This window comes from Lissotriton helveticus, chromosome 4_1 (genome assembly GCF_964261635.1).
Source record: "Lissotriton helveticus chromosome 4_1, aLisHel1.1, whole genome shotgun sequence".
Taxonomy (NCBI): Eukaryota; Metazoa; Chordata; class Amphibia; order Caudata; family Salamandridae; genus Lissotriton; species Lissotriton helveticus.
In genome coordinates this window covers 139,663,091-139,689,314 of record NC_136063.1, presented here as the reverse complement: position 1 = coordinate 139,689,314, position 26,224 = coordinate 139,663,091, and the positions used below count along the sequence as shown (strand labels likewise).

General features: G+C 48.3%; 1 protein-coding gene across 5 annotated transcripts in view; it reads right to left on the bottom strand.

Annotated features, from left to right (window-relative positions):
- LOC144828423 (alanine aminotransferase 2) overlaps nt 1-26,224 on the bottom strand; it is a 690,396-nt gene that overhangs the window by 400,686 nt on the left and 263,486 nt on the right. The window contains exon 1 of one of the 5 annotated variants that reach the window (XM_078686554.1): nt 101-203. The exons of the other annotated variants lie outside the window; for them this stretch is intronic. Coding sequence (XP_078542680.1) covers nt 101-150 — 50 coding nt within the window. The 5' untranslated portion in view covers nt 151-203. Of the gene's footprint in view, nt 1-100; nt 204-26,224 lie in introns of those variants that run through there. 5 annotated transcript variants of the gene reach the window in all.

Here is a 26,224-nt window from a genome sequence, read left to right as displayed (position 1 = left end):
GGCCCTTGAAACTGTCACTGACCCTTCCTCAGCCCTTCATCTCTGTCATGAGAGGCGCTTATTTTCTTAACGTGCCTGGCTTTGCCTCTTGTTCTCTGACCTTATTTTGGTGGCTGGATTGGCCCTAGGACTCCCACAAGGAACAGGCATATCTTCCTCTTCTCACGTTTCACACCAGCTGACCTCCAGTACTCCTAGCAGTGCACTTGAACTTTCCACGAGAACAGGCGTCAGACTCGGCTGTGTGAACCCGGTGACGTCTGTTGGGGGGGGGGGGGGAGGGGCTGTGAGCAGAGGGCGGATGTATGACGTTAGAACGCATACATTGACAACGCGTACCTTTACAACGCGTTCGTAACAACGAAAGTTGTTACCACGCATTGCGCTGGGGGGCGCAAAATTGATTAATTTAATTTACTATTCCAACACCAGTCCCCGTGGATAGTAGGGAAGGTGTTGGGATAGTAAATTAAATCATTTACTATCCTTGAGCGCCCCCCAGTGCAATGCGTGGTAACAACTTTCGTTGTTACGCCCGCGTTGTAAAGGTATTCCGTGGTAATGCTTGCGTTCTAAATGCTGCATACCGCAGAGGGCGCCCTCCCGGGACTGTCCTATCGGACCGGCCTGGGCTTCCAACTCCCCCCTGGGTGTCCCGGGCCTAGCAGGAGGTGTTAACTGATAAGAAAGCCCAAGTCAGCAGTGGGTGTGAAGGCCCAGACCTACGGGGCCAATAGCGTGGGATCTCCCGACTTAACCCTTACTGTGCCAGCACCTGGGAGAGAATAGCAACTTGTTTTTTAGGTCTCGCCTGGCGAAAGCAGCGCATGCGCTGCCCTCCCAGAGAGGACCTTTTGCAATCAATTCTGCCAAAGCCTTACATGCACGCGCAGGGATGGACAAAGATGGCTGCTCTCCCCATTTGTCCAAACCTAACAGCATGCGCGTGCATGTAAGGACAGTGGACAGCTCGCCACCATCTTGATAAACACGCGTGCTTTCACTTTAAACACGGCTGGCATCGTTTAAAGTAAAAGCACGCGCCATGCGCGTGCGCGTGCACTGCGCACCAGCCCGGCTGACTTCCCTTAAATCCTGATCTCCATGACACGTTGTTGGCGTATCCAGGGAGTACCAGTGGGAGGGAAAGCTAGTGCTGCCACGGTCCACCCACTAAATCCTGAACTCCATGACACGGTTTGGCAGTCCGCGACAGGGACGTCAGTGGATTCCTTTGCTACTACTTATGAGTGTGAAAGATGCTTGGCCGACTGATACTCAGCCTGTGTGTTAACACCGACCCTTCTGTTACAGATAGTCTGTATGGAGGAAGCTCGCCCTAGTTCTCAAGGAGTAGTTCATAAAGGAAGCTTGCACCAAGCAGGCATGTGCTGTGCACGTAGGGTGCGTACCCTGCTGCTGGGCCTGAAGATAGCTTGCCCTTCTGTTCCTCGTGCTCTGTATGGAGGAAGCTTGCCCACGTTCTCAAAGAGGACTTCATGAAGGAAGCTTGTACCGAGCACGCCCGTACTGTGCTCGTAGGGTGCGTACCCTGCTGCTGCAGCTGGGTCTGAAGATAGCTTGTCCTGGTGTTCCTCATGCTCTATCTGGAGAAAGCTTTCCCCAGTTCAAAAGGAGGAGTTCATAAAGGAATCTTGCACCAAGCAGGCCTGTGCTGTGCACGTAGGGCGTGTACCCTGCTGCTGCAGCTGGCCCTGAAGATAGCTTGTCCTGCTGTTCCTCGTGCTCTGTATGGAGGAAGCTTGCCCTGGTTCTCAAGGAGGAGTTCATCAAGGAAGCTTGCACCAAGCAGGCCCGTGCTGTGTACGTAGGGCACGTACCCTGCTGCTGCAGCTGGCCCTGAAGATAGCTTGTCCTGCTGTTCTTCATGCTCTGTATGGAGGAAGCTTGCCATACTGTTCATTCTATCTGCGGGTGACGTTCCCCTGACCATTAGTCAAGCTGTGACTGGAAATGTTTGTCCATGGGTGGTTGTGATGTGAATGATATAATGCCTGCCATATTACTGTCTATGCTGTGTGTGGCGGGGGGTGTCATATTGTTGCATAAATCCTGCATAAAGGATATGCATCCTAGTGCAGGCACGCAAAGCCCATAGGGCTAAAAGCGACATCAACGGTTCCTGTGGACAATCAACAAATGATACTTAATATATTATAGCTCAATCACAATAATCGAAGGCAAAGAGATGTCTGAAAAAGAAAAGGCATTTAACCCGAGTTTTGTATGAAAATACGTTGTTTTATATAATGCAATTACATTATTTTAAATTCAGTGTATGGTGTCCCAAGTGATTGTGAAACCTATATTTCAAAGGTGTGACTCTTTGCGACATAAGAACCAGGTTTCATAAAAAATGTACAAATGCGACCATTAAATCAATACATATTATGTGCTCACTGCCTACTAATACAGTTATAGTGGCTAAAAATGGTTTGCTTCACTTAGTCAATGATGTTTTGACCCACTTAACAATATGGGGTCCCATCAGGACCTAGCACTGAAGGGGCACCTGGGGATGAATGTCAGATAATGTGGTGTGCACCGTGTGTGGGTGAAAAGGAATAAGAATACTCGCATAAGGTCCAGCTGGGCATCTATATTGGTGAGGGTACTGACAGTCAGGAAGGCTCAAGGTTGAAACCCTTAATAATTTCTAAAAGGGTGAGATGCGGTTGTCAGGAATTTCCGTGGTAAAGGGCTAAACTCTAAATTGGCCTCAAACTAAAATGATGACAATCCGTCTTTTGGTTACTTGGTGTGGAGAGAATAATGGCGTGAAAGGGGCTGCCAAGGTCATTGCACGAGGAGAGACAGACATGTGCAGTTCTCTCAATGCAGCCGACCTTAGCAGTGATCATGCAATGTGTGGAGAACCTCGCAGTACTGCTAACCACACTTCATGAGTGATCATGTTATGTGTGGAGAACCTCGCAGTACTGCTAACCACACTTCATGAGTGATCATGTTATGTGTGGAGAACCTTGCAGTACTCTTACTCGTACTTCATGGGTGGTCATGAAATGTGTGGAGAACTTTGCAGTACCTTTACTCGTACTTCATGAGTCATCATGAAATGTGTGAAGAAAGCTTCACTGCTGCTACTCATGCTGCCTGGGTCATCTTAAGATGTGCGGAGAAGCCTGCACTGTTCCTGCTGCATGGGTAGCCATGCATTGAGCAAAGAAGCCTGCACTGCTGCTGCTCATGCTGCGTGGGTCATCATGAGGTGCGGAGAAGCCTGCACTGCTCCTGCTGCATGGGTAGCCATGCATTGAGCAAAGAAGCCTGCACTGCTGCTGCTCATGCTGCGTGGGTCATCATGAGGTGCGAAGAAACCTGCACTGCTCCTGCTGCATGGGTAGCCATGCATTGAGCAAAGAAGCCTGCACTGCTGCTGCTCATGCTGCGTGGGTCATCATGAGGTGCGAAGAAACCTGCACTGCTCCTGCTGCATGGGTAGCCATGCATTGAGCAAAGAAGCCTGCACTGCTGCTGCTCATGCTGCGTGGGTCATCATGAGGTGCGGAGAAGCCTGCACTGCTCCTGCTGCATGGGTAGCCATGCATTGAGCAAAGAAGCCTGCACTGCTGCTGCTCATGCTGCGTGGGTCATCATGAGGTGCGAAGAAACCTGCACTGCTCCTGCTGCATGGGTAGCCATGCATTGAGCAAAGAAGCCTGCACTGCTGCTGCTCATGCTGCGTGGGTCATCATGAGGTGCGGAGAAGCCTGCACTGCTCCTGCTGCATGGGTAGCCATGCATTGAGCAAAGAAGCCTGCACTGCTGCTGCTCATGCTGCGTGGGTCATCATGAGGTGCGAAGAAACCTGCACTGCTCCTGCTGCATGGGTAGCCATGCATTGAGCAAAGAAGCCTGCACTGCTGCTGCTCATGCTGCGTGGGTCATCATGAGGTGCGAAGAAACCTGCACTGCTCCTGCTGCATGGGTAGCCATGCATTGAGCAAAGAAGCCTGCACTGCTGCTGCTCATGCTGCGTGGGTCATCATGAGGTGCGAAGAAACCTGCACTGCTCCTGCTGCATGGGTAGCCATGCATTGAGCAAAGAAGCCTGCACTGCTGCTGCTCATGCTGCCTGGGTCATCTTAAGATGTGCGGAGAAGCCTGCACTGTTCCTGCTGCATGGGTAGCCATGCATTGAGCAAAGAAGCCTGCACTGCTGCTGCTCATGCTGCGTGGGTCATCATGAGGTGCGAAGAAACCTGCACTGCTCCTGCTGCATGGGTAGCCATGCATTGAGCAAAGAAGCCTGCACTGCTGCTGCTCATGCTGCGTGGGTCATCATGAGGTGCGAAGAAACCTGCACTGCTCCTGCTGCATGGGTAGCCATGCATTGAGCAAAGAAGCCTGCACTGCTGCTGCTCATGCTGCCTGGGTCATCATGAGGTGCGAAGAAACCTGCACTGCTCCTGCTGCATGGGTAGCCATGCATTGAGCAAAGAAGCCTGCACTGCTGCTGCTCATGCTGCGTGGGTCATCATGAGGTGCGAAGAAACCTGCACTGCTCCTGCTGCATGGGTAGCCATGCATTGAGCAAAGAAGCCTGCACTGCTGCTGCTCATGCTGCGTGGGTCATCATGAGGTGCGAAGAAACCTGCACTGCTCCTGCTGCATGGGTAGCCATGCATTGAGCAAAGAAGCCTGCACTGCTGCTGCTCATGCTGCGTGGGTCATCATGAGGTGCGAAGAAACCTGCACTGCTCCTGCTGCATGGGTAGCCATGCATTGAGCAAAGAAGCCTGCACTGCTGCTGCTCATGCTGCGTGGGTCATCATGAGGTGCGGAGAAGCCTGCACTGCTCCTGCTGCATGGGTAGCCATGCATTGAGCAAAGAAGCCTGCACTGCTGCTGCTCATGCTGCGTGGGTCATCATGAGGTGCGAAGAAACCTGCACTGCTGCTACTCATGCTGCATGGGTCATCATGCGGTGCAAAGAAACCTGCACTGCCGCTACTCATGCTGCATGGGTCATCATGCGGTGCAAAGAAACCTGCACTGCTGCTACTCATGCTGCATGGGTCATCATGCGGTGCAAAGAAACCTGCACTGCCGCTACTCATGCTGCATGGGTGATCTTCTAATGTACGAAAAAGCCTGCACCGCCACTACTCATGCTAAATGGGTCATCCTGTAATGTGCGAAGAAACCTTCACTACCACTACTCATGCTGCATAGGTGATCTTGTAATGTGCGAAGAAGCCTTCACTACCACAACTCATGCTGCATGGGTCATGCAATGTGCGAAGAAACCTTCACTACCGCTACTCATGTTGCATGGATGACCATCCACAGTGTGAAGAAACTTATACTGCTGCTACTCATGCTCTGTCCTGATGAAGTGTTGTAATTAAGGCTCCCTGTTTTCCGTTTTTACAGATAAATACAGACAGAAAACATTTTGGTTTTTGTCTGCATTTATTTTTTAAAGTGGATAAATACAGAAAATTGTGATTCTTTTAAGTGACTCACTGTGCAGTCTCATGAATTGTAGCTCAATTGCTAAGCAGATGGACAGCATGGAAAATTAAAAAAACAGGATTACATTTCTATAAATAATGCAATATGTCAACATACATTTGTGGTATAATGTTAATATTTAGTGAATGTATTGTTACGTAATATTTAGCAGCTTAAATAGCGAAATCACGACAGGCATCAAAGTTTGAGTGCGTGTCTATCAGTTAAATAAATATGGAAATATACAGTTTTACAACTTCATTTATACACCAAACACAAAATAAATATGGATAGATACAGATAAAAGGGCCAAAAAAGAAATATGGATGAATACAGACGGAAATGTTAAAAAAATAAATACCATAAAACCGGGAGCCCTAGTTATAATTTACTTGCTGTCATTCCACTTCTCTAGCTGTCTCTTCCCTACTGCTCAGCCAGGATGAGTGCTGGTGTGCTTGATGATGTTTGGAATGATGGATGTGTGTGATGTCACGGAATGCTTGGGGGTCTGGAGATGTGTGGAGTGGCAGTTGGTGGTTGCAGGCTGAGCAGCAGGGAGGCTGCTCCTGGTGGGGCTTTGCTATATTTTACTTGATTACCTGAAACTTAACCTGGAACTAAGCGAGTATAAACGTATCCTGTTTTGTATACCTGGCTCAAGGATCTTCTGTTTATAACATGAAGGTTGACCTCTTCTGCTATTGTAATATGTGTTTGAAACAGCTCTATTCATGCTGTATCTTGTTGGCGCTTGTCCTCTTGCTGGTCACTTTCAGGAAGTGGAAGGCCATGTCTGAGAGCTATGACAGTGAAAAGAAGATTCGGAATCTGAAGTAAGGCTGGGCACAGGTGTAACGGAGGGCAGCACAGTAAGGCAATCAGTCCCCACATCCATCAGCAACTCCCCTTAATGCGGTATGTTAGCGTTGTTCATCTGGACCACCCCTTTGATCTACTCACACAGGCTATGCATTAGGGCTGGGCGTAGTTCGCGAAGTAGCGCTACGCGAACTAAGCATAGGACAAGCATCCGGCACTGTGCAATCATGGAAAACAGCATCTTGCACAGTGCGAGCTGTAGTTTTCTGCCGCTCGAGGAGATTTTTACTTGAGCAGCAGCTTTCTCAACGCGGACTGGTAGTTTCTCATCGCGAGCGGTCATGAGCATACGCAACCACTTGCAATGAGAAACCAGACCTCCCTGCATTGAGAATCTTGATGTTGCTGATTGCGAATGAGGAAAGAGACTCGCCAGGATGTCATTTTGCTTGCTCGCGGTCGCCAACTTGACGTTGAGGAACACAAGCAAGCAAAAAATGACAGCTGCACTACGCTACGCATGTTCGCACTGTGCTACGTGCAGTTCGCGTAGTGAAATTGCGCCAACTTCGCAAACTACGCAAGCGTAATGTAGTGCTTTGCCCAGGTTTACTATGCATCACCCTCTGGAAAACAGCAGATGCTAATGCCAGTCCAGGAAGCATCCTCTTCACCCACAGGCTCACTCTGGTGCTAGACAGGAGGTCAGGTGTCTAGACTCGCTCTCTATCTGGTGGTGAGCCGGTGACAGAGGCCAAGAGTAATACAAGTCACGAGCAGCCATGGTGAAGGGGGCAGGAGGGGGTGAGAGACGATGGAATATGGAAAATTGTATAAATAAATAATTCATATTCTGTCATCTGTCGAAATCCCGCCCTCTCCACCTTGCTGAGCTGCACGGACTGCTGCTGGTCACCAGCATCTCTGTAATGTGTGGGATGTGATGGTGATCAAGCCATTTGTTTGGGTTAAGTTTGTATAAGTCCGCACACATCATTAGCAAACCATTGGACTTGTGTGCTAAAACCACTGAGATTTGTCTATTTTTTCAATGCTACTTAACTTCATCAATTCTTTTTTAAGCTCACCGTTCAGATTAAAATGAAATCTGTGTTACTTGTGAACCAATGGCTGGGCTCACCAATCATTTTTACGCATATTTTGTTGCACAATCCCTTAAGCTCACTGAATACATCGGGTAAGCTCTCTTCTCACTTGCGCTGCACACTCAACGCAATCTCATGTATTTCACTACACTCAATTTCCTTGCCCACCCGACCATACCCTCGAAAAAGAAAAAAAAATCAAGAATGTGTCCGATGGGGGCATGGGAGCAATGAAGTAATGGGTAGGGGTGAAGGCAGAATTCCGTTCCAGAAGGTGGTGAAGGGGCAAGCACCAAGGAGGCGGTGGAGCACCAGAGGACCTTGGGGATGAAAAATAAAAAAGAAAGTCAGATGGGTAGAGGTGGGAGGCTCACCAGATAGATCCCACAGAAGGCACTTCATTCATTTTGGGGTGAATTCTAGGATCTAGTGTCAAACATTTGAATGACAGGTACATCCTAGTCAATGTATTTGTGTTCCCCCTCCATTGCCTGCTCTTACTGCTACTGTTCCTCTACTTTGCACCAAGGCGTTGTCTCAGCGATGTCTGTTCCCTTTTGCTGTGAACATCTTCCCCCAGTGGCGTTGAGGTCCGCCTTGGGTTTTTCCTTCCCACTTTACCCAGTTAAAGGGGGGGGGGGGGCCGAGAAAAGGTGAAAGGTGCTTCCATGTCTCCACTCTCCTCCAAGTTGCTTACTTTTTAAAGTGTGCAGTTACAGTGAGGCATTCTGTGGTTTGAGACTGATCTATTGATTTTCATGATCATCTGTACTTTTTGAAGTTTTTAGCTGCAATTTAGAACGATCTTTTTTGTGTTATGATAACCAGATTGATGTAATTTTAAAATTCTTGTGCTTTTCTTGATATTGTCTTGTTTTTACGGTCCTTTATGGTTTACTTGTTTCAAACCGAATAGAGATCTTTAACTGATTGATTGATTGACAGCTCCAGAGAAATGTAAATACTATGCCTGCCTGGAGTTCCGTAAACCACTGATGATTGGGCAACTTGTACCAAGACTTTGGACCATAGGCCCTCAGATACGCAAGTAGAGATAACCTGAGGACCACGGAGAGATGTGAATGCGCATGCGTTGCAGGAGATAACTAATTCCACCGGGAAAGCAATAACAGCAACCGGCACAGGTAAGAGAGCGCGAATCAGTATAAACACGAGTCGAGCTAAAATGGAGGCCACATCCATAGGATGTCAGGAGCATGGTCTGTAGGAGGTTAAGTACAGTCTAAGAAGTGATTATCATTGACCACAAGGGAGGGCCCTGTATTCCAGGTGCGAAATTACATGAACTTAGTGAGCTACTTATGAAGATTTATTTAACAACCATTGGCAAAGGCAATAGGTTTAGTCTCTGGAACTTATTGGCTTTGGCCTTTTTCTATTGGGGTGCACCGCTGGTAAAAAGTGTTTTTAAAAAACGCGTTGACGTTACCACTCTAATGGTCGTGTCATTCTGCTAGTGCGTGCATGCGTAATAACGCATGTGCACTCGTATCATAATCCACGTATGCACCAGGAGAATGAAGTAAGCTCCCTTTGCTTTATTTGTCATTTACGTGTGCAAAATGGCGGACACCACTTGGATTTGTGAACATAAAAATGAAAAACTTAGAGCACGATAATGCTCAACAAAAAAATAAGGCACACAAGGGCAGGTGGATGAGTGGGTGGGAAAAGGAGGGAAAAGTCAGTGCACAAGCAAGAGAGAAACATGGAGGTGGAGTAGAGCGGAAGTCTTGGCAGTGGAGAAGCACATGATGGAGTGAAGAACTTCGAGTGTGGGGGAGAAGCACATGGGAGAGCGAGTAGCACACAAGGGTGACAGCAACGCAGTGAATGGGGAAAGCATAGAGGAGGAGAACAATAGAGCATGGGGAGACATTATCGAGGGAGAAACATGAAACCCTGAGGGGGTGAACATATGGGAGGCACTTGGGGAAGCCCACAAACGAGAGAGCTGGAAAACACATGCACTCTTATGTAGTGTTTCATTTAAATGAAAAAAATTGTTTTCTAAAAGTGAGCAGTGGAAGGACACAAGTCAGCCAAATTTGTTCTCTTTTTCAAATTTTCATTTACCGTTTGAAGGGTGGTGGATGCCTCATGGCATTACTGCCTTGGGGCAGTAATTTACACAAATATGCTTGAAAGGGAGTAAAGAGAAGAGAGCGTCCAGCAGCAATTTATAGTAAGTCCTACCGACCATACTCTCGGAAAAGAAAAAAAATCAAGAATGTGTCCGAGGGGGGGATGGGAGCAATGAAGTAATGGTTGGGGGTGAAGGCAGAATTCCGTTCCAGAAGGGGGGTGAAGGGGCAAGCACCAAGGAGAGGCGATGGAGCACCAGAAGACCTTGGGGATGAAAAATAAAAAAGAAAGTCAGCTGGGTAGAGGTGGGAGGTATACAGGCGAGCTGCGGTGAATAAGGAGGCAAAACAGAGAGCATGGTCAGGCATTATTGAGGGGTGGAAGCACAGAAGAAAGAGTGAGAGCAAGAAAACACATGCAGCCCATAAAATGCTGAAACAAAATGAAAAAAGTAATTAGTAATTAGTAAGTAGTGCAAGGATAGACGTCAACCGATCAAAAGGATGACTAGAAAGCCATAAGAATAAGAAGCAAGCAAATGAGACTGACATTGAAGCCAGTCAATCAGGGCCGGACTGGGAACCGAAACCGGCCCTGGCAAAGTGCTCGGCCGGCCCCCCCTCTCCCCCCGGGGGGTTGGGGGGTGCGACCGCGCTCTTTGCTAGGGCCGGTTTTCGGCCGATTTTGTTACAGTGCCGTTTTTGCAGCTATGCTGCAAAAAACGACCCTGTAACAAAACTGGCCCCCTGGGGCCCAAAACCGGCCCCCACCCTCGCGGCCGACCGGGGAATTGCCCGGTGCCTGCAACCGCCAGTCCAGGCCTGCAGTCAATGGTATGGAAAGGGCGGACCCAAAGCCCGAAGTGATCACTGGTATTGTCAAAAATAGGTCTTTGAACAGCCGAACACAGCTATGCCCAACACATTGGAAATTCCAGGCAATGGGCAGAGTTTCTGGTGGGTGGGAATGCACTAACAGGCCATCAAGTCGCAGCTCATTGGAAGCCCTGCCTTAGAGGGGGCACCTTCAAATGGGCAGGGGGTGTACTTTGCATTACAGCAGAGTGGGGGCCCTCGGGTGACTGCCCTCTGGGCGCTAGAACGTTTCCCCTCTTCTGTGCGCAGCCCCGTTTATCAGCATTTGAATACCATTCTATGCAGAAGACAGGGTTTGGTTGAAAGCGGGTGGGTGAGCGATCCTGCCCTAGGCAATTATGAGTGGCTTGCCCACTGTTGTAGACGCTGACTGTTTGGTGGGCCCCAGGGCCGACCAAATCAGTCATGCATACTCTGCATATTCTCTATGTGGGTTGCGTGCAGCCTACATAGAGAAAATGGCCTTCCCCATAGACACCTGTGAGGTCGGCGTCCCAGCCAATTACAATGCTGCCATTGAAGGATTATGATTGGCTTAGGGGAGGGGAGGGAGGCTGCCTGCTTCCTGTGTGGAGAAGAGAGAGGAGAAGCGACGCGGGACCGGAGGCGAAGGTAAGTTAAAAAAAACTTTAAAAAAATAAATTAACCCCTCCCTCCCTGCGAGACCACCCTGCCCCACCCCACCCCACTCGCAAGTCATGCCGACCGCAACAGATTTTGAAACTTCAGCAGGTCACATGCTGTGAAGCTAGAAATATTTAATAGATTGTTACTGGGACTTTGAATATTCTGTTGTCCTTTCCTCGTCCATCTTTAGGCAACTGCGTGCTCCCTGTAGCCAGGCCGCAGACATGCTTTGTATTGAAATCATGGTTTAAACACTTTTTCCATAACCACTGGAAGTAAAATATCACCATGACCAAACTTGCCTTGTATAAGAGATTCTGTATGAAAACATCACTGGACTGAAGAGATTGAGGTCACCTATTGTGTTTGAATAGATAAATACCATCTGCCTAGCCTCAAGAACCCGGCCCCATCCCTGACTGGCTCCTGCCCTTCATGTCTACCCCCTTTCATCTGGGAGAGACACCAGCTGCTACTGCACAGGGAGCCCATGCAGGATACCAAGGAAGGGATGAGCCTTCTCCTACTTCGCGGCCTATACCTGGAACGAGCTCCTGGTAAACATCAGACACTCCCCAACCCTGCACACGTTCAGGAAGGACTTCAAGACTTGGCTCTTCAACTGATCTGGAGCAGCCTGCCCGCCCCCCCCCCCCCCCTAGCGCCTTGAGACCCTCACAGGTGAGTAGCACACTTTATAAACCCCCTGATTGATTGATTGAAGGGATGGGCAGGGAGCCCCTGCAGGATGCCAAGGAAGGGATGGCCATTTAGCCCAGGTTCAGGTGATATTCTCCTATGAGCACCAGTCACGCAGAGGTTCGTTATCATCGAGTACAAAACCACGCGGAGCCTGGAGCAGAAGGTGCTCTGTCGATGGAGATGCCCTTGGATTCTTGGTGTGAGTGGGTGAGTCTGAAGAGAAGCTCGAGCAAGGAGAGGGTTAAGACCAAGAGAATAAAGATGAAACAGTTTGGGTTTTGCTGTGAAAAGACACAAGAGCTGATTTTGTATTATACTGATGCCGTGTACAGGAACGAGACCGGTCTGGTCCATTGTCGTCTGCTGTTCCTGGAGCACCTCATCAGTTGTTGGAGGGTGTGACCCTCTGCCTTGAGCTCTGGGAGCGGGGAGGTGTCTTCCAGGGCCAGGGGTGCCTCAAGGACACAGGGTCTTGCCAGCTGAGCCTTGTCTCTCCTGTGGCTGGAGAGGGCAGAAGTTCTTGGAGACAGAATAGTCCGAGGACACCTTGAAGATAATCAATGGGTGCTTTTCAAGGGACCACCGTGAATCTTTGGCCCGTTGTAGGGGCGTCAGCATGTTCTGCGGACGCCCTTTGTTGGTGCCACTTCAGAGAAACCCCAGAGGCCATTTGGAGCTGGACATTTCATTTTAGACCCGAATTGGAGTTCTGTGGAGACACTAGCGACTGGAAACTAAGGAATGAGTTCTGAGGATGACGACACCTTCATTGGACGTCATTGCTTTAGCAACATTTCATTTAGAGTTCAGTAATTCCACCGTTAATTACTTTTCAAATATATCAATCCTAAAAACATTGTTTGTTTCCTATTCAAACTGCAAGTGACAGTTCCTCTTTGTAGTACAAAACAGAAATCAATTGTTGCCCCCAGGTGGCCGTTTTCAACAAGCATTTGCAATACAATCGGTCTAGCCTTTGGGACCGTATATATATTTATCTATGCAGCACATTAGCCTGGTGCTGAAACATCTACTGTTCTTTAACATGGAGGGAAAGTAAGCACCAAACTGCTTGACACGGCAGGTATAGGAACACATGGGAGAAATATTGCCTTTCAGTGTGAAATGGTATAGTCCAAAGCTTTGTTTTTAATATAAAAGCAGGGTCTTCGGTGGTCACATCACTCACAAAATAGGATTAGCGACTCGCTATTAGGAAGGGGCATTCCAAGGGCGTCCCTGCCTGATAGCAACTCCTGAAGCTATGTATGACTGTTTTGCGACTGCAACTGCGATCGCAAAACAGTTGCAGTTTATCACCCTTCACAGGGTAAACCACTCGCACTGCCTGCCCTTAAAAAATGAAACTGAAAAGTTTCATTTTTATTTTTTAAATGCATCCTGTTTTCCTTTAAGTAAAATAGGTAGCATTTATTAAAAAAATTCTGCTTTATTTAAAAGCAGTCCCAGACCTGGTGGTCAGCTGACCCCAGCAGGCCACCATCCCTGGGAGTGCCAGCCATTCCCAATGGGGTCACAAATTGCGACAGCCTCATTAATATGCATGAGGCATGCAATTTGCGACCCCATTGGGAATCGCACACAGTGTCTCAGACAGTGTTGTGCATCCCAATTTGCGACGCAATGTGCGACTCACAAATAGGTAAGTCTTAGATCTGACCCTAAATTCCTACATCAGATATTTCCTTCATTTTTAGATCCAGCCTAAATAGTGCATGCTCTGTCTGGAAGATTTGCAGCATTCAATATGTGGGCTTTAATTCCTCCCCTAGCTGCTGATTGGTTATGGAGAGCATCATTCAAAAAAGTTTGCATATCAATGGTTTATTTGCCTTCTATGTCCCACCTTTTCGTTTCCTACTCCTTCCCTGGAATATTGACCTATTTCGGTATCCTTTCTCTGCACTCTTTGCATATTGTTCTGAACAGCTGCTCTTCACATATGTGCTTGCTCCCCCCTCTTCTGAGCTGCAGCTGCCACCTCCTGCCTCCTGCTTGTTTTGTTTGCTTCCGCTCATGTATCAGCACGGTGCCCGCTTATCGGATGCCAGGTTTTATGTTTCATTTGGTATGTAGGAGGCTGCCTTAGCATATGGTGCTCACTTATGTAAGTGTAGCACCCTGCACTAAACCAGACAACCCTTATGGTGATTTTAATGATCTTAGACAACCTTAGAAAGCTCTCTAAGTGGTAGCTGTGGAGAGCAGCCTTCAGGCTTAGTCCGTAAGGAGTGTAAAGCAGCTTGTTGTACCCGTACTTAATTTTATGGTATAGGTTAAGTGAAAAAGAACCACACAGTGTAGTTATAAAAATATGTATTTATTCTAAACACTCACTAATACTTTGCAATATCTCCTACCCAGAGATATAAACACAAAACACACGGAGGCACAGGAGTCGCAAGAGGACCTCAAGCAGCTCACCAAAGGATGAAGGCCCACGGTGCAGAGGATGCTGTGCAGGCAAAGATCTTGATTGTAGGTGATGCTCGAAGATCTCTGGTGGAGAGAATTAACAAGCCGTGGTGCTCATGGGTACTGCTCCAGCGGTTTAGATGAGGGATGCTGACTTCAAACTTGCTGTGAAGACAGGACAGACCTTGAGGGAGTTGCAGAATCACCCCTTGTGTTGTTGAACCTTTCGGAGTCCATAGGAGCACAGGATCAGCAGACCGGTCAGTTTCCTTGCTGTGCCTGCAGAGGCAGGGGAGTGACTCCTTCACTCCAAGGGCGGTTCTTTCGGGTGTCTTGGATGTCTACAGGCCCTGTGAGGAACCTGTATGGAGCACAGGTAAAGGCGTTGCAGAAGACTGGCAAGCATGAGGAGACCAGGAGCAGCAGGAGTCTTCTCAGTTGCAGTCTGAGTTCCCAATGCGAAGTACAACGAAGCAGAGTGCCGAGGCGGTTGAAGCTGAAGTGGTGTCTTGATCTGAATCTTGTCCCACAACGAATTTAGGGACCCGCCCACAGGTAAGCACTTAAGTACCCTAAATAAAGGGTTGAAACGATTAAGGGGTCCCTCGCAGAGGAGAAGCTGAGCAGTGGGGAGGATACTCCCATGTCCTTTGTCCAGTTTTAGCACCAGAGCGAGAGCCAATTGCTTCCTGAACTGGTTTGAACTGAAGTATGCAAGGAGGGCAGCAAATGTGTCCTTCAAGCAGTCTCAGTGGCGCTGGCAAGTGACCCCACCCTGTCCCAATACACTTAAACCTGTCTGGGAGGTGGTAACACCTCCCTGAGACAGGATATCTATTGTCATGCCATCCCCTGCTCGAGCTTGGCTCAGCAGCAGGAGGGCAAAACTGTGTCTCTGGTCAGCAGCAGCCATAGTTTGTTGTCAAGATCTAGAAGACTGTTACTGGGAGCACTGAGGGCCTCCTGGTGAAGCTTTTCAGTGCATGTTGAGCAGGGGTCAAGTCCTAGAAAAAGAAGTGGGGGGACGCTGTCACCGGAAGTGACGTCACGACAGGAAGTGACGTCACGAAAGGTTGCTTGCAACATCGGGCTCATCACGTCTCCTCGCTCACCTCTTCGATGCCGCATATTGGGGACAGGGACGAGGCGAGCGTGCCCATATGACAAATGCAAGGTTCCCGTGCCCCGGTTCAGCTGGATCTGCACGCTTTAATGCAGAAATAAATCACATATAACTTGATGTCACTTCTCGGGCTCTACCTTCGTGGCAAAGTATGACTGGCTCGATCTGCAGTGGCTTTTAAATGAAATCCGGAAGACTGGCATGTAAAGCGCTGCCTAATTTTTAGCTAATACCTCAGTGGCTTCGGCGTTCACATCTGCCCGGCGCGCTCCCGCTGAGCCTGATTATAACAGGGCCGCCGCGTTTTCGCAGGCAAGAAACAGGACCACCGCCTCTGACAGACTAAAAGGGGCCTGTTCCAAACACAACAGCACATACATCGCAGCCAGCCAAGGAGTCCGCGCGAGCGGGGCTTCTGCCAAGGCAGGGAAACAGAAATGTGTCAACAGTGCTAACCGCAGAGAGGCCAAAGAGTGAGGTGCAGCTGTTTGGCAGGCGGGATGGCGTCCCCCCGGTAAAATAAGTGGGGGGACGCCGTCCACCCGCGTGGTACCCCGACTCGAGCCCTGATGTTGAGGTATGATTCAAACTTGTTTGATACCAAACATGCCAGGGTGCGTTACAGCCAGTTTAGAAATGGTCATCGCTTAATGACGCATTGCCACTCAATGTATCTTAATGGCTGATGCACTTACAACCCGGGAGAACGGACTCAGAAGGTTGTAGGGGTGTTCTGCTCATGCAGAGGCACCCTCACACTTAGAACCGAGCACCCTGTCTTCAGGATTGAAAGGCCTGCCTTAGGGGTGACTTATATTTTTTACGTGCATTGACCTCAGATATAAGTCTCTCATGGGTGGCATAGTACATGCTTCAGCCCATAGAAGACCCCTGGTGTACCTATGCCCTGGGTATATTAGTACCATATACTAGGGACTTACAAGGACACACCAGTAGCCAATCTGTAGGGTACCCAAGTACTCACCATGTCTAATTTAAGAAGATTCCTTTGGTGTGGCGTTGCTCTCGGCACGCCAACATGAGCCGCTCTGAGGTAGGTTTCCCTCGCTCTCAGTGGCGATGAAAGGAACCAATTGCGAGTCTCTGCACCATTCAACCATTGCACGCTAGACAGGTAAAACATAAAGAGGCAGATTTACGAGGAACTTGCGCCACGTTTACGCCGCCGTTGCGTCACGCAACGGCGGAGTATACGTGGCGCATCCCTGCGACCCATTTACAACGTGACGCATCTAGGCAGATGCTTAACGTTGTAAAGCCCTGCGTCACCTATGGGCGTTCCGGCGCAGGGTGGGCATTCCGGGGCAGGTGCGTCTGGCAAAAGTGCTGCGTGAAATCTACAAGATTTCACGCAGGCACTTGTGCGACGCTGCTACGTTAATTCCTTACGCCTGCTTTAAGCAGGCGTAAGGACTGACGCAGCACGTTAAGTATAGGGCACACCCGAGTATTGCTGGAGTCGCGTTGCGCTTGCGACGCGATTCCAGCGATGCGCCGCCCTTACATCACGAGATGCGTCACGCATCTGCCTACCCTTGCGCCACGGCACGCCACATTGTAAATGCGGCGCATACGCCGTGACGCAAGGGTAGTTTTGCGTTACGCATTTGTTCTGGCGCATCCCTGCTGATTTGCAGAGATGCGCCAGAACTCATCAATATGCCCCAAAGTGTTCAACACGCGCTGGTGAGCTTGGGTTGCTGCCCCTGCAATCATAGTGCACAATGAGCGCCTCATTTTCGCTGTTTTTGGTGTAAGTGAGAGTGCTTAATAGTTAGGCACACAATGTTCGAAATTGTGTACAAGATGCGAGAGGTGTATTAGTGGGTTGCAACATCCACGTTATTACGCTTTTCTATTTTTATATTTTTCATTTCGCTTTTATTTATATGTAGAAAGCGCCAAATATTGCCAGTGGTGGCTTCAAGGTGCGCAGAATCCTCCCAGCACTGCTTGTATATGCAACCACAAGTGATGAGACGATCGCTTGCTTCTGTCTGTTCTTGAGGAGGGCCGCAGCCACCATGTATTGAACGTGGGTTAGCAGAGGTTCATGGTAAGCACCATGAAAACCATGCCCTGGAAAAGCTTTCATTTACGCTGCCTTTGCCCAGGGCTGGACTGGGAACAGCAACCAGACCTCAACTGACGAACTCAAGAGCTCCAAGAAGAACTGCAGAGCACTCGAGAAAACCTGGCGCAGAGACCCAACACCAGACAACATGACTGCCCTCAAGCTTGCCACCCTAAAACACCACCAACTGATCCACACCACCAAGAAAACCGCATTCAAGGAACGACTGGACAACAACGCATACAACAGCAAGGAACTCTTCAACATCGTGAATGAGCTCTCCAACCCCAACGCCGGAAACAACGACATCACCCCTTCGCAAGGCCTCTGCAACTCCCTCGCCTCCTACTTCCACAACAAGATGGCGGACATACACAACAGCTTCAGCACTCAACCGACGCACGCCACGACCGAACCACCGCCCCCACAACCACCCTCCGCGCCTGGACCCCGATCAGCACCGAAGACACCGTCCACACGATGAACTCCATCCACTCCGGATCTCCGACAGACCCCTGCCCTCACCACGTCTTCAACAAGGCCGACGCTGTCATCGCACCCCACCTGCGGGACATCATCAACACCTCCTTCGACAACGCGACCTTCCCGGAGAGCTGGAAGCACGCCGAACTCAGCGCCCTACTTAAGAAGCCATCAGCCGACCCCACCGACCTCAAGAACTACCGCCCCATCTCGCTGCTCCCATTTCCGGCTAAAGTCATCGAGAAGACCGTCAACAAGCAACTGGCCGCCTTCCTCGAGACGAACGGCTCCCTCGACCTCTCGCAGTCTGGCTTCCGGGCCAACCACAGCACCGAGACCGCCCTGATCGCAGCTACCGATGACATCCGAGCCCTGCTCGACAACGGAGAAACAGCAGCCCTCATCCTCCTGGACCTCTCCGCGGCCTTCGACACTGTCTGCCACCGTACCCTAGTACAGCGCCTCAGCAACGTCGGAATCCAGGAGAAGGCACTGGAGTGGATCATCTCCTTCCTCGCCGGAAGGACACAGAGAGTCCGCCTCCCCCCGTTCAGATCGGAGGCCACCGAAGTCATCTGCGGCGTTCCTCAAGGCTCCTCGCTCAGCCCAACACTCTTCAACGTCTACATGAGCCCCCTCGCAGCCATCGCACGCCAGCACAACCTCAACATCATCTCATACGCCGACGACACCCAGCTGATCCTCTCCCTCACCAACGACCCCGCCAGAGCCAACCTACACGAAGGGATGACAGACGTTGCCAAGTGGATGATGAACAGCCGCCTGAAACTGAACTCGGACAAGACGGAAGTCCTCATCCTGGGCTCTTCACCCTCCGCCTGGGACGACTCCTGGTGGCCCCCCGCCCTGGGCAGCGCACCCAAACCCACAGACGACGCACGCAACCTGGGCTTCATCCTGGACTCCTCCCTCTCCATGACCAGACAAGTCAACGACGTCTCCTCGTCGTGCTTCAACATCCTGCGCATGCTACGTAAGATCTTACATTGGATCCCCACCGAGACCAGGAAGACGGTCACCCAGGCACTCGTCAAAAGCCGTCTGGACTACGGCAACTCCCTCTACGCCGGAACCACCGCCAAACTCCAGAAGAGACTCCAGCGGATCCAGAACACCTCAGCGCGACTCATCCTGGACATCCCCCGCCGCAGCCACATCTCCGGGCACCGGAGAGACCTGCACTGGCTCCCGGTCAACAAGAGAATCACCTTCCGGCTCCTCACCCACGCACACAAAGCCCTACACAACCAAGGCCCAGGATACCTCAACAGCCGCCTCAACTTCTACGTTCCCAAACGCCAGCTTCGATCGACCAACCACGCCCTCACCGCCGTCCCCCGCATCCGAAAGCCACCACAGGAGGAAGGTCCTTCTCCCACCTGGCCGCCAAGACGTGGAACTCCCTTACGACCCACCTCCGCCTGACCCAGGACCACCTCGCCTTCAGGAAACAGCTCAAGACCTGGCTGTTCGAGCAGTAGCAGACCCCCCCCCCCACAGCGCCTTGAGACCCGCCGGGTGAGTAGTGCGCTATATAAATGCTGTGATTGATTGATTGATTGATTGATTGACCTGGCAGATTGCAGCTCCAGTGGCCCTGGGAGCTGGGGGGGAAGGGGGCACTGCTGCAAAATCAACCCCCAGTGACAAAACCGGCACCGATGGACAGAAAACCGGCCCCCAACCCTACGGCCCACTGGGGAATCGCCCGGTGCCCCCTACGGCCAGTCCGGCCATGCCTTTGCCACCACGTCAGGGGCACTCAGGCTCACCACCCACTGCTCGCTTTTAAACTCTAGTCGACGACGAGTCATCGGCTCCTTCTAGGGCTCTAAATTAATTTGCTCAGAGGAACAATATTTAATTACAAGTTATTAGTATCCATTTCTTACCAGTTGATAGAAAATAAATTATATTTTGCTCCCAGGCCTGGGGGCCAGAACCGCAGGTCTGTGTTTCATCTGCGTGTTCCTCGTGGAGTGACAGAAACATTGGAGCTGTGCCTTTGTGCAGCTTCCACGGCTGGACTTTCAGAGCCTGGCACATCAAACACAGGACGGTGCCAAGTGCGGATCTCTGAGCCTGTCCCGGGTGTCTCTGCATTTATAGACTGCTACAGATATTCAGGTGCACAAACGCAGGAACGCTTTTCTTTCTTCGTTTTTTGTGTCTGGAAATTGTTCAGTTTTTTAGGATTGCTTTGTAGAAATAGTTCTCCTCCCAACTATTTGCTTCCCGTAATCCCAGTTTATATTTCATTTATTTGAACACACCTGGCGTGTTTATTATGCAAGCTCTTGAGTATGAACGCCCTTCAGATATGCAGTTCAACTACTAGTTGTACAAAAATAGCACTTTAAATAAGCACTTCTTAATGCAGTGCGATAATGTGCCAGGTAGTGTCAAAGGTTCCAGGTTAAAAAACAGTAGATGTTGTAGCACCCAAGATAATGTGTTGCAATGTTTAAGTACTTATACGGCCCCAAAGGCGAGACCATTTGCATTGCAAATGCTTGTTATCAATGTATTGTTGTTAGATTACTATCTTTAAATCTAACTTGGTAATGCTATTTTATGAACTATATTATTGCTTGGTCAGTTGTTGCTGACTCTACGTTTGTTTCTCGTTTACTTTTGCATGTTGAGTAATATATTTCTTGCTTGCACTATATCTGAGTTGTGTTAACTTTTTGCCTAAGGCCTTTCTTTGTTTGATTTTCAGGTTCAGCCTTAAGAACTCTGCTTCCTTGTTTATAAGGTCTACTGTTCTGATTACCTTTGATAATGCCTCGTGCTTCCTTATTTGCTGTTTCTTGTTGCCAGGACCTGGGGTGGTCATCAGGCACTCCGAAGCTTTATAACAGTGTTTTGTTTGACCAGTGAAGCCCACCAGCACTGGGACTCTATTGTGGTGCACCCCTTTCGTTTTTGGGCTGTAATTCCATATGGAAGCCCCCTTCCCCTCCACCCCCTCTTGTAGCTCTGCTAATGGTTTAATTTGTCCCCTCTAATAATATTTGACATGTTAATGATTGTTTTTTTAATGCTTTGTAATCACTAAATATACCACATTTTGAAATAGCTAGGTACCCTGACACTACTTCCTGTAAGGGAGTCCATACGAAATATTGAAGTTCGATATTTTCTCCCTCGATATTCTGTCCTTGGTATTCTTCATGTCAATATTCAGTAGTACGATCATCTTGTCAACTTAAATTATATATTTATGTCTTTTTCACTTCTCCTCCTAAGTCTGTGCATTACAGATGCATTCATCGCTCGCAGCAATATAGAGTTGGATAGTTTGGGGGTTATTTAATAAGGCTTTGCATCACCCTGGTGTGGCATAAAGAGACGCAAAGCAGCACAACGCATTGCCTTGGTTCGCTTGGCATTATAAAAGCCTGCACCGCGTCCCACGAGAGCCCGCACAACCCCTGGTGAATAACCCCCTTTGTGCCTCCCCGGGGGACCCTTTGGGTGGGTCCTTTGGAGCAGTCGACGCTGCCTGTGATACCGACACAGAGTCAACCCCGGGGTGGGGATGCATGTGACTCTTGAGAGAGCCTTCTTTTCATGCACCGCAGGGCTTCCAAGCCCTCACCCCATGACGCTTCCATTAATTCAGTGTCCTTAACTTGGGCTCCACCCAAAGCTGCTGTATCGCGTCGCTGTTCCGCCCCAGTGCCTCTGGTGGACGGCGCCCGTAGCACCGTGTGCTGACTTGGCTTCTGCTGAGACACTTTTTATCCACCATTGTAAGGGGTTGGATTCAGGACTGGGGTCAAATTCAGTTAGGGGTTTCATTAACACCCTTTGCTTAAGGCGAAATCTGTACTACAGAATAATGTAGTGCTGTGTCCATGTGTAATGTGAGTGATTTGTACTGGAGAATCTGTTATACAGCTTCCACTTAGGGCTTCAAACCCCTTTATACTGGTGAAATCCAAGGGACCTGCCCAGCCGCTCACTGCCTGAATGTGGATGGATTGACATGTAATGCGGTGATGGCAGCCCTGACTGCCTGCTCCAGGGATCCCTGCCCTCCCAAAACAACTTCATAGTAAAGCCAGTGGAGCTCCATGAGGTGTGGTGTGCTGTGAGTTCTATGTGGGAGCTTGAGGATCGAGTCTGGCTGCAGAGATCTGGATGGTGTGCAGTCTTTTAGTGAGTTGGTTGGTGATGCTGTCATAGTGGGGGTTCCCCTTATATAACTTGCTGGTGACTGGTGCCTGAATGACACGTTTTCTAGTGTTGCTTGGGAGCCATTTGAAGATCTTCCTCTGCATCTTCGAGGTGTGGAAGAAGGATGCAGTGATGGCGTTGACTTGCGCAGTCATGCCCAGTTTGCTGCTGATGATTATTCCAAGGTCCTGGCGTGGGTGCTGGGTGTGGGTTCGAGTTCGGCCGGCCACCAGTTGGAGTCCCATGGTGAGGTGTTCTTGCTGAAGATCAATACTTATGTCTTGTCTGTGTTGAGCTTGATGTGGGTGTGATTGTGTCACCAAGGCCTATGCACAATTGTGTTAATGCACTGTAGAGGATTTTTTTGTATTCTTAATTTACAGTTTTAGGATGGCAGATTCCCATCTTGGATCGGTAAATTAAAAAATATAAAAAGTGCATGAAAGTGAATTTTAGAAAAAGAAGTAGCAAAGGATCAAATTTCAGCAAATTGCCAGGCCCTCAAAAGAAAAGAAATACAAATAAAAAAGAAACAAGATGAGAAGGAGCAATGGAGAAGCAGGGAGGTGAAGCAACTCAACGCCATTGATCATCAGGGAGCAATTACAAACAGGAGGGAGCATGGGGCAACAGAGGAGCAGGGGGTATAAACAGCCACAGGAAGTGAAGCCGCGCTCAGTGCGAGCGGGCCGTTCTAGTCGTTTTCGTGACGTGACGTTTAGCGTTTTGATTGGGAGTTACGTAGTTGACGTGAAGATTAGTACGTCAGTCATTTGTGGTGCACCTAAACGTTTGGCAACCGCCACGAGTAATGTTACAGAGGAACAGCGTTATCATCCAGGTACGTAGTTTGCTGAAGCGGTCTTTGAGGGTTCCTTTTAAAGAATAGCTTAAGGTTGTCCAGGAATCCTGATCATGGTCTTTTTTTGTTGTAGAATCAGTTGCTGATACATGCCTGCACGAGGGTGAGTTAAGTTGCCACGCTGACGTGGTTTTTGTTATTAGTGTGTAGCTTTCGATATAGGGATTGAGAGTTCATGGTATATTTCCCCATTGCACAGGTTTTTCGTCCAGCATTAAGAAGTAGAGGGTAAGCCTTACTTTTAATACCCACATGGTGAGATGGTGGTGGTGCACTAAGCAAGAATTTTTTATTTTAATTTTTATTTAGTTGTGGTCCCAAAATGTAACGCTGTTTTCATATTTGTTCAGATTTCAGGCCCCGGAGGAAGAGCCTCACAGGGCTCGAAATGCATCGGGCATCTCAAATGTATAATGAAATGATGATATGTTGTGTTGTGTACGCTGTATGCTTCTAAGTTCAAAGAGAACAGAAATGTAAAAAATTATGAATGTTTTGTTCAATGTACTGAATTGACAAGTTATGTTGAAGCAATTGAAATTTTACCCTGATATGGTTTAAACTTTGAAAAATAAACTCAATAGATATTCGCAACAGTGCACAGTGGTCGGGTGTAATTCACTCGAGATAGGTTGGTTCAAGTGTGGGCACGTGAGGGCAAACGTGCTACCATTGTTGCACGCGTAGATTATTAATGTTAAAAAAAAAACATTTGGAAAACGTGAAAAGAGGTGTGCTTCTCCTACCCAAATCCATTCTATAAACAGCCACAGCCCATGCAGGTAAGAGCAGTGGGGCCAGGTGGAGGTGGGTTGTGTGGAGTTTGACTGACGACAACGAGGGGAAATTAAATAAATAATTAATTTTCCCTTGTCATCACCTGTCTAAATTCCCTCCCACCCGCCCCCATTGCCCCACTGCTCTTATCTGCACCGGCCAGGGCTGGGGATAAAATAAAGCAGGAAAAGGAGGTACATCTCTCTGCAAAGTATTCTTCACCTTTGTTGACCCAATGGCATGGCCTGCCACAAGCGCCTGGCTTCACCCTCCTTGGAGGCTGAGTAGGTAGTGAGGTAGGCTCTGATCTTCTTACACCAGCGTAATGTGACTAATGTCAACATCATAACTGTCACTGTTATCATTTCCTATCATTCCTTGCTTAATTTGTGCTGGTGTGTTCCGGTGCTCGGCACCAGCACTTCATTGTCAACACCGGCATTTACATATGACAGGCCGCCACATGGTGGCACTGTCTGTCCATTTCCATAAGGAGTGCATCAGTTTAACAATTAAATGCACATTTAACAAACAAGTCTAGCACTTCCTGGCCATTCTTACCTCTTGGAACCGCCTGGAATTATCCAAACAATCACATTTATGGGAGTGTGATGGGTAGTAGGGAGCGTTTATACTGGCACGTGTCAGTGATGGCAGCAATACATTTGATCCAGGGCACTTTTTTACAAACAAATCAAGCATTGGTGCCATTTATCAATCATTCCTAATTCCCGCCCCTGCTCTTGCACAATATTCTTTTGTGGGTGTGGCTTGTTGTGATGCACTCGCTCTTGTGTCACACAGCTTGATTCCAGGAACAAAGAGCGATTGTTGCGAAAGCGGGATTCACTCCAGAAAGAAGTTTCGTAGAACAGTGGGTGGCGTGTACATACACCACGATTCTATTTTTTTGTGTGTGTGCCTTTTATATGAAAATCTTGGCCAAACATAGCTTTGGCAAACCAGTAAATCTGGCTTTGTGTGTATAGTTAAATGCTCTTAGGTGTAGAGCACAGGGGAGTGGTTTGTGTAGGCAATCTTGTGTAAGACTGTTACTGTGCAAGGCCAACACTGTTAGGTATTTTGTCAATAACAAAAAGAATACAATTCTAATAATGAGCCTGTTTTACAGCGCAGAGGTATGCGCAGAGTCGCTGACTGATTACAGTCCTTCCTCCGGCTTACATATATTTGCTTGGTACATAGCTCTTTGGCACCAGACTTTGCACTGTACCAAAGGTTGGACAGTGTGGTATGGTAACAGAATATCATTGTTGGAACATCGTTAGCATACATATTGTGTCCTAAGTATTGTTTACAAAATGTCACACTATTTGAGTTAATAATAGAAAAGTTATTTAGAGCGCAAAATATCACCCTTTTAGAGTTAGTAATACAAAATATTTAGAGCTCAATATTTATGTCAGACAATATCTCTGCATATCCTTTATATGGTATTCTCACATTCAACCGGACGGTGTTGTTTTTGTCCCACTCGTTGGGAGGGCCAGGGCTGAGCCCCGATGCTCTTAGACCTGTCGGCAACCTTTGACACGGTGACCAGCTACATTCTCCACACTCAACTGAAAATCATGTGAAGCATTGCAGCCTATCACACACACCACCACACCCACATCTGCATGGGAACACCCAAAGATGGAGAAACTGCCCTTCCCTCACTAATTACCTCTCAGACGTGCATTAATGCATGGATCGTAACCAGGGACACTAAAGTTATGTGATAATGAGTGGCCATATTATGTGGCAGTGTTGATAAAATTATGCAACAAGAAAATGCAAATTGTGTATTGATGTAGCACGAACCATGACAGTATTGTTGTGTTTTTTTGTCATTTCATAACTAAATAATACTGTCCGGACAAAGTACCACCTCATTACTACCAGTTTATCTGCTGAATATAGCAAACAGCAATAAAAAAGGTCATCGGATCCCCTCTGCAAAGTGTCCGACATGATCTCGAACCGTGTTCTGGTGTTTATCCAGTATATTTTCAACTGTATGAAATACAAACTATGGGCCACATGCACGTAGGTTATTTGCGGTCGCAAAAGGCCTGATTCACAGAATCGGGCCGTTTTTCACCTGAAAAATGCATTTTCATATGTACCAACCGGATGTATGACGTTACAACGCATACTTTTACCACGCCTACCATTACCACGCATTTTTTACAACGCAGGATCCATTACAACGCATACCATTACAACGCATGTATTTACAACGCAGGTACTTTTACAACGCATACCATTACAACGTAAGTATTGGTAAGTATATAATATTTTTTTTAATGTAATTTAATTAAAATTAATATAATGTAATTTAATTTAATTTAATTAATTTAATTTAATTTAATTTAATTTAATTTAATTTAATTAATGTAATTTAATTTAATTTAATCAATTTAATTTAATGTAATTTAAATGTAATTATATTTACTTTTTACCCTGTACCCCTTTACCCAAAAACCCAAAACTGACCCTGAA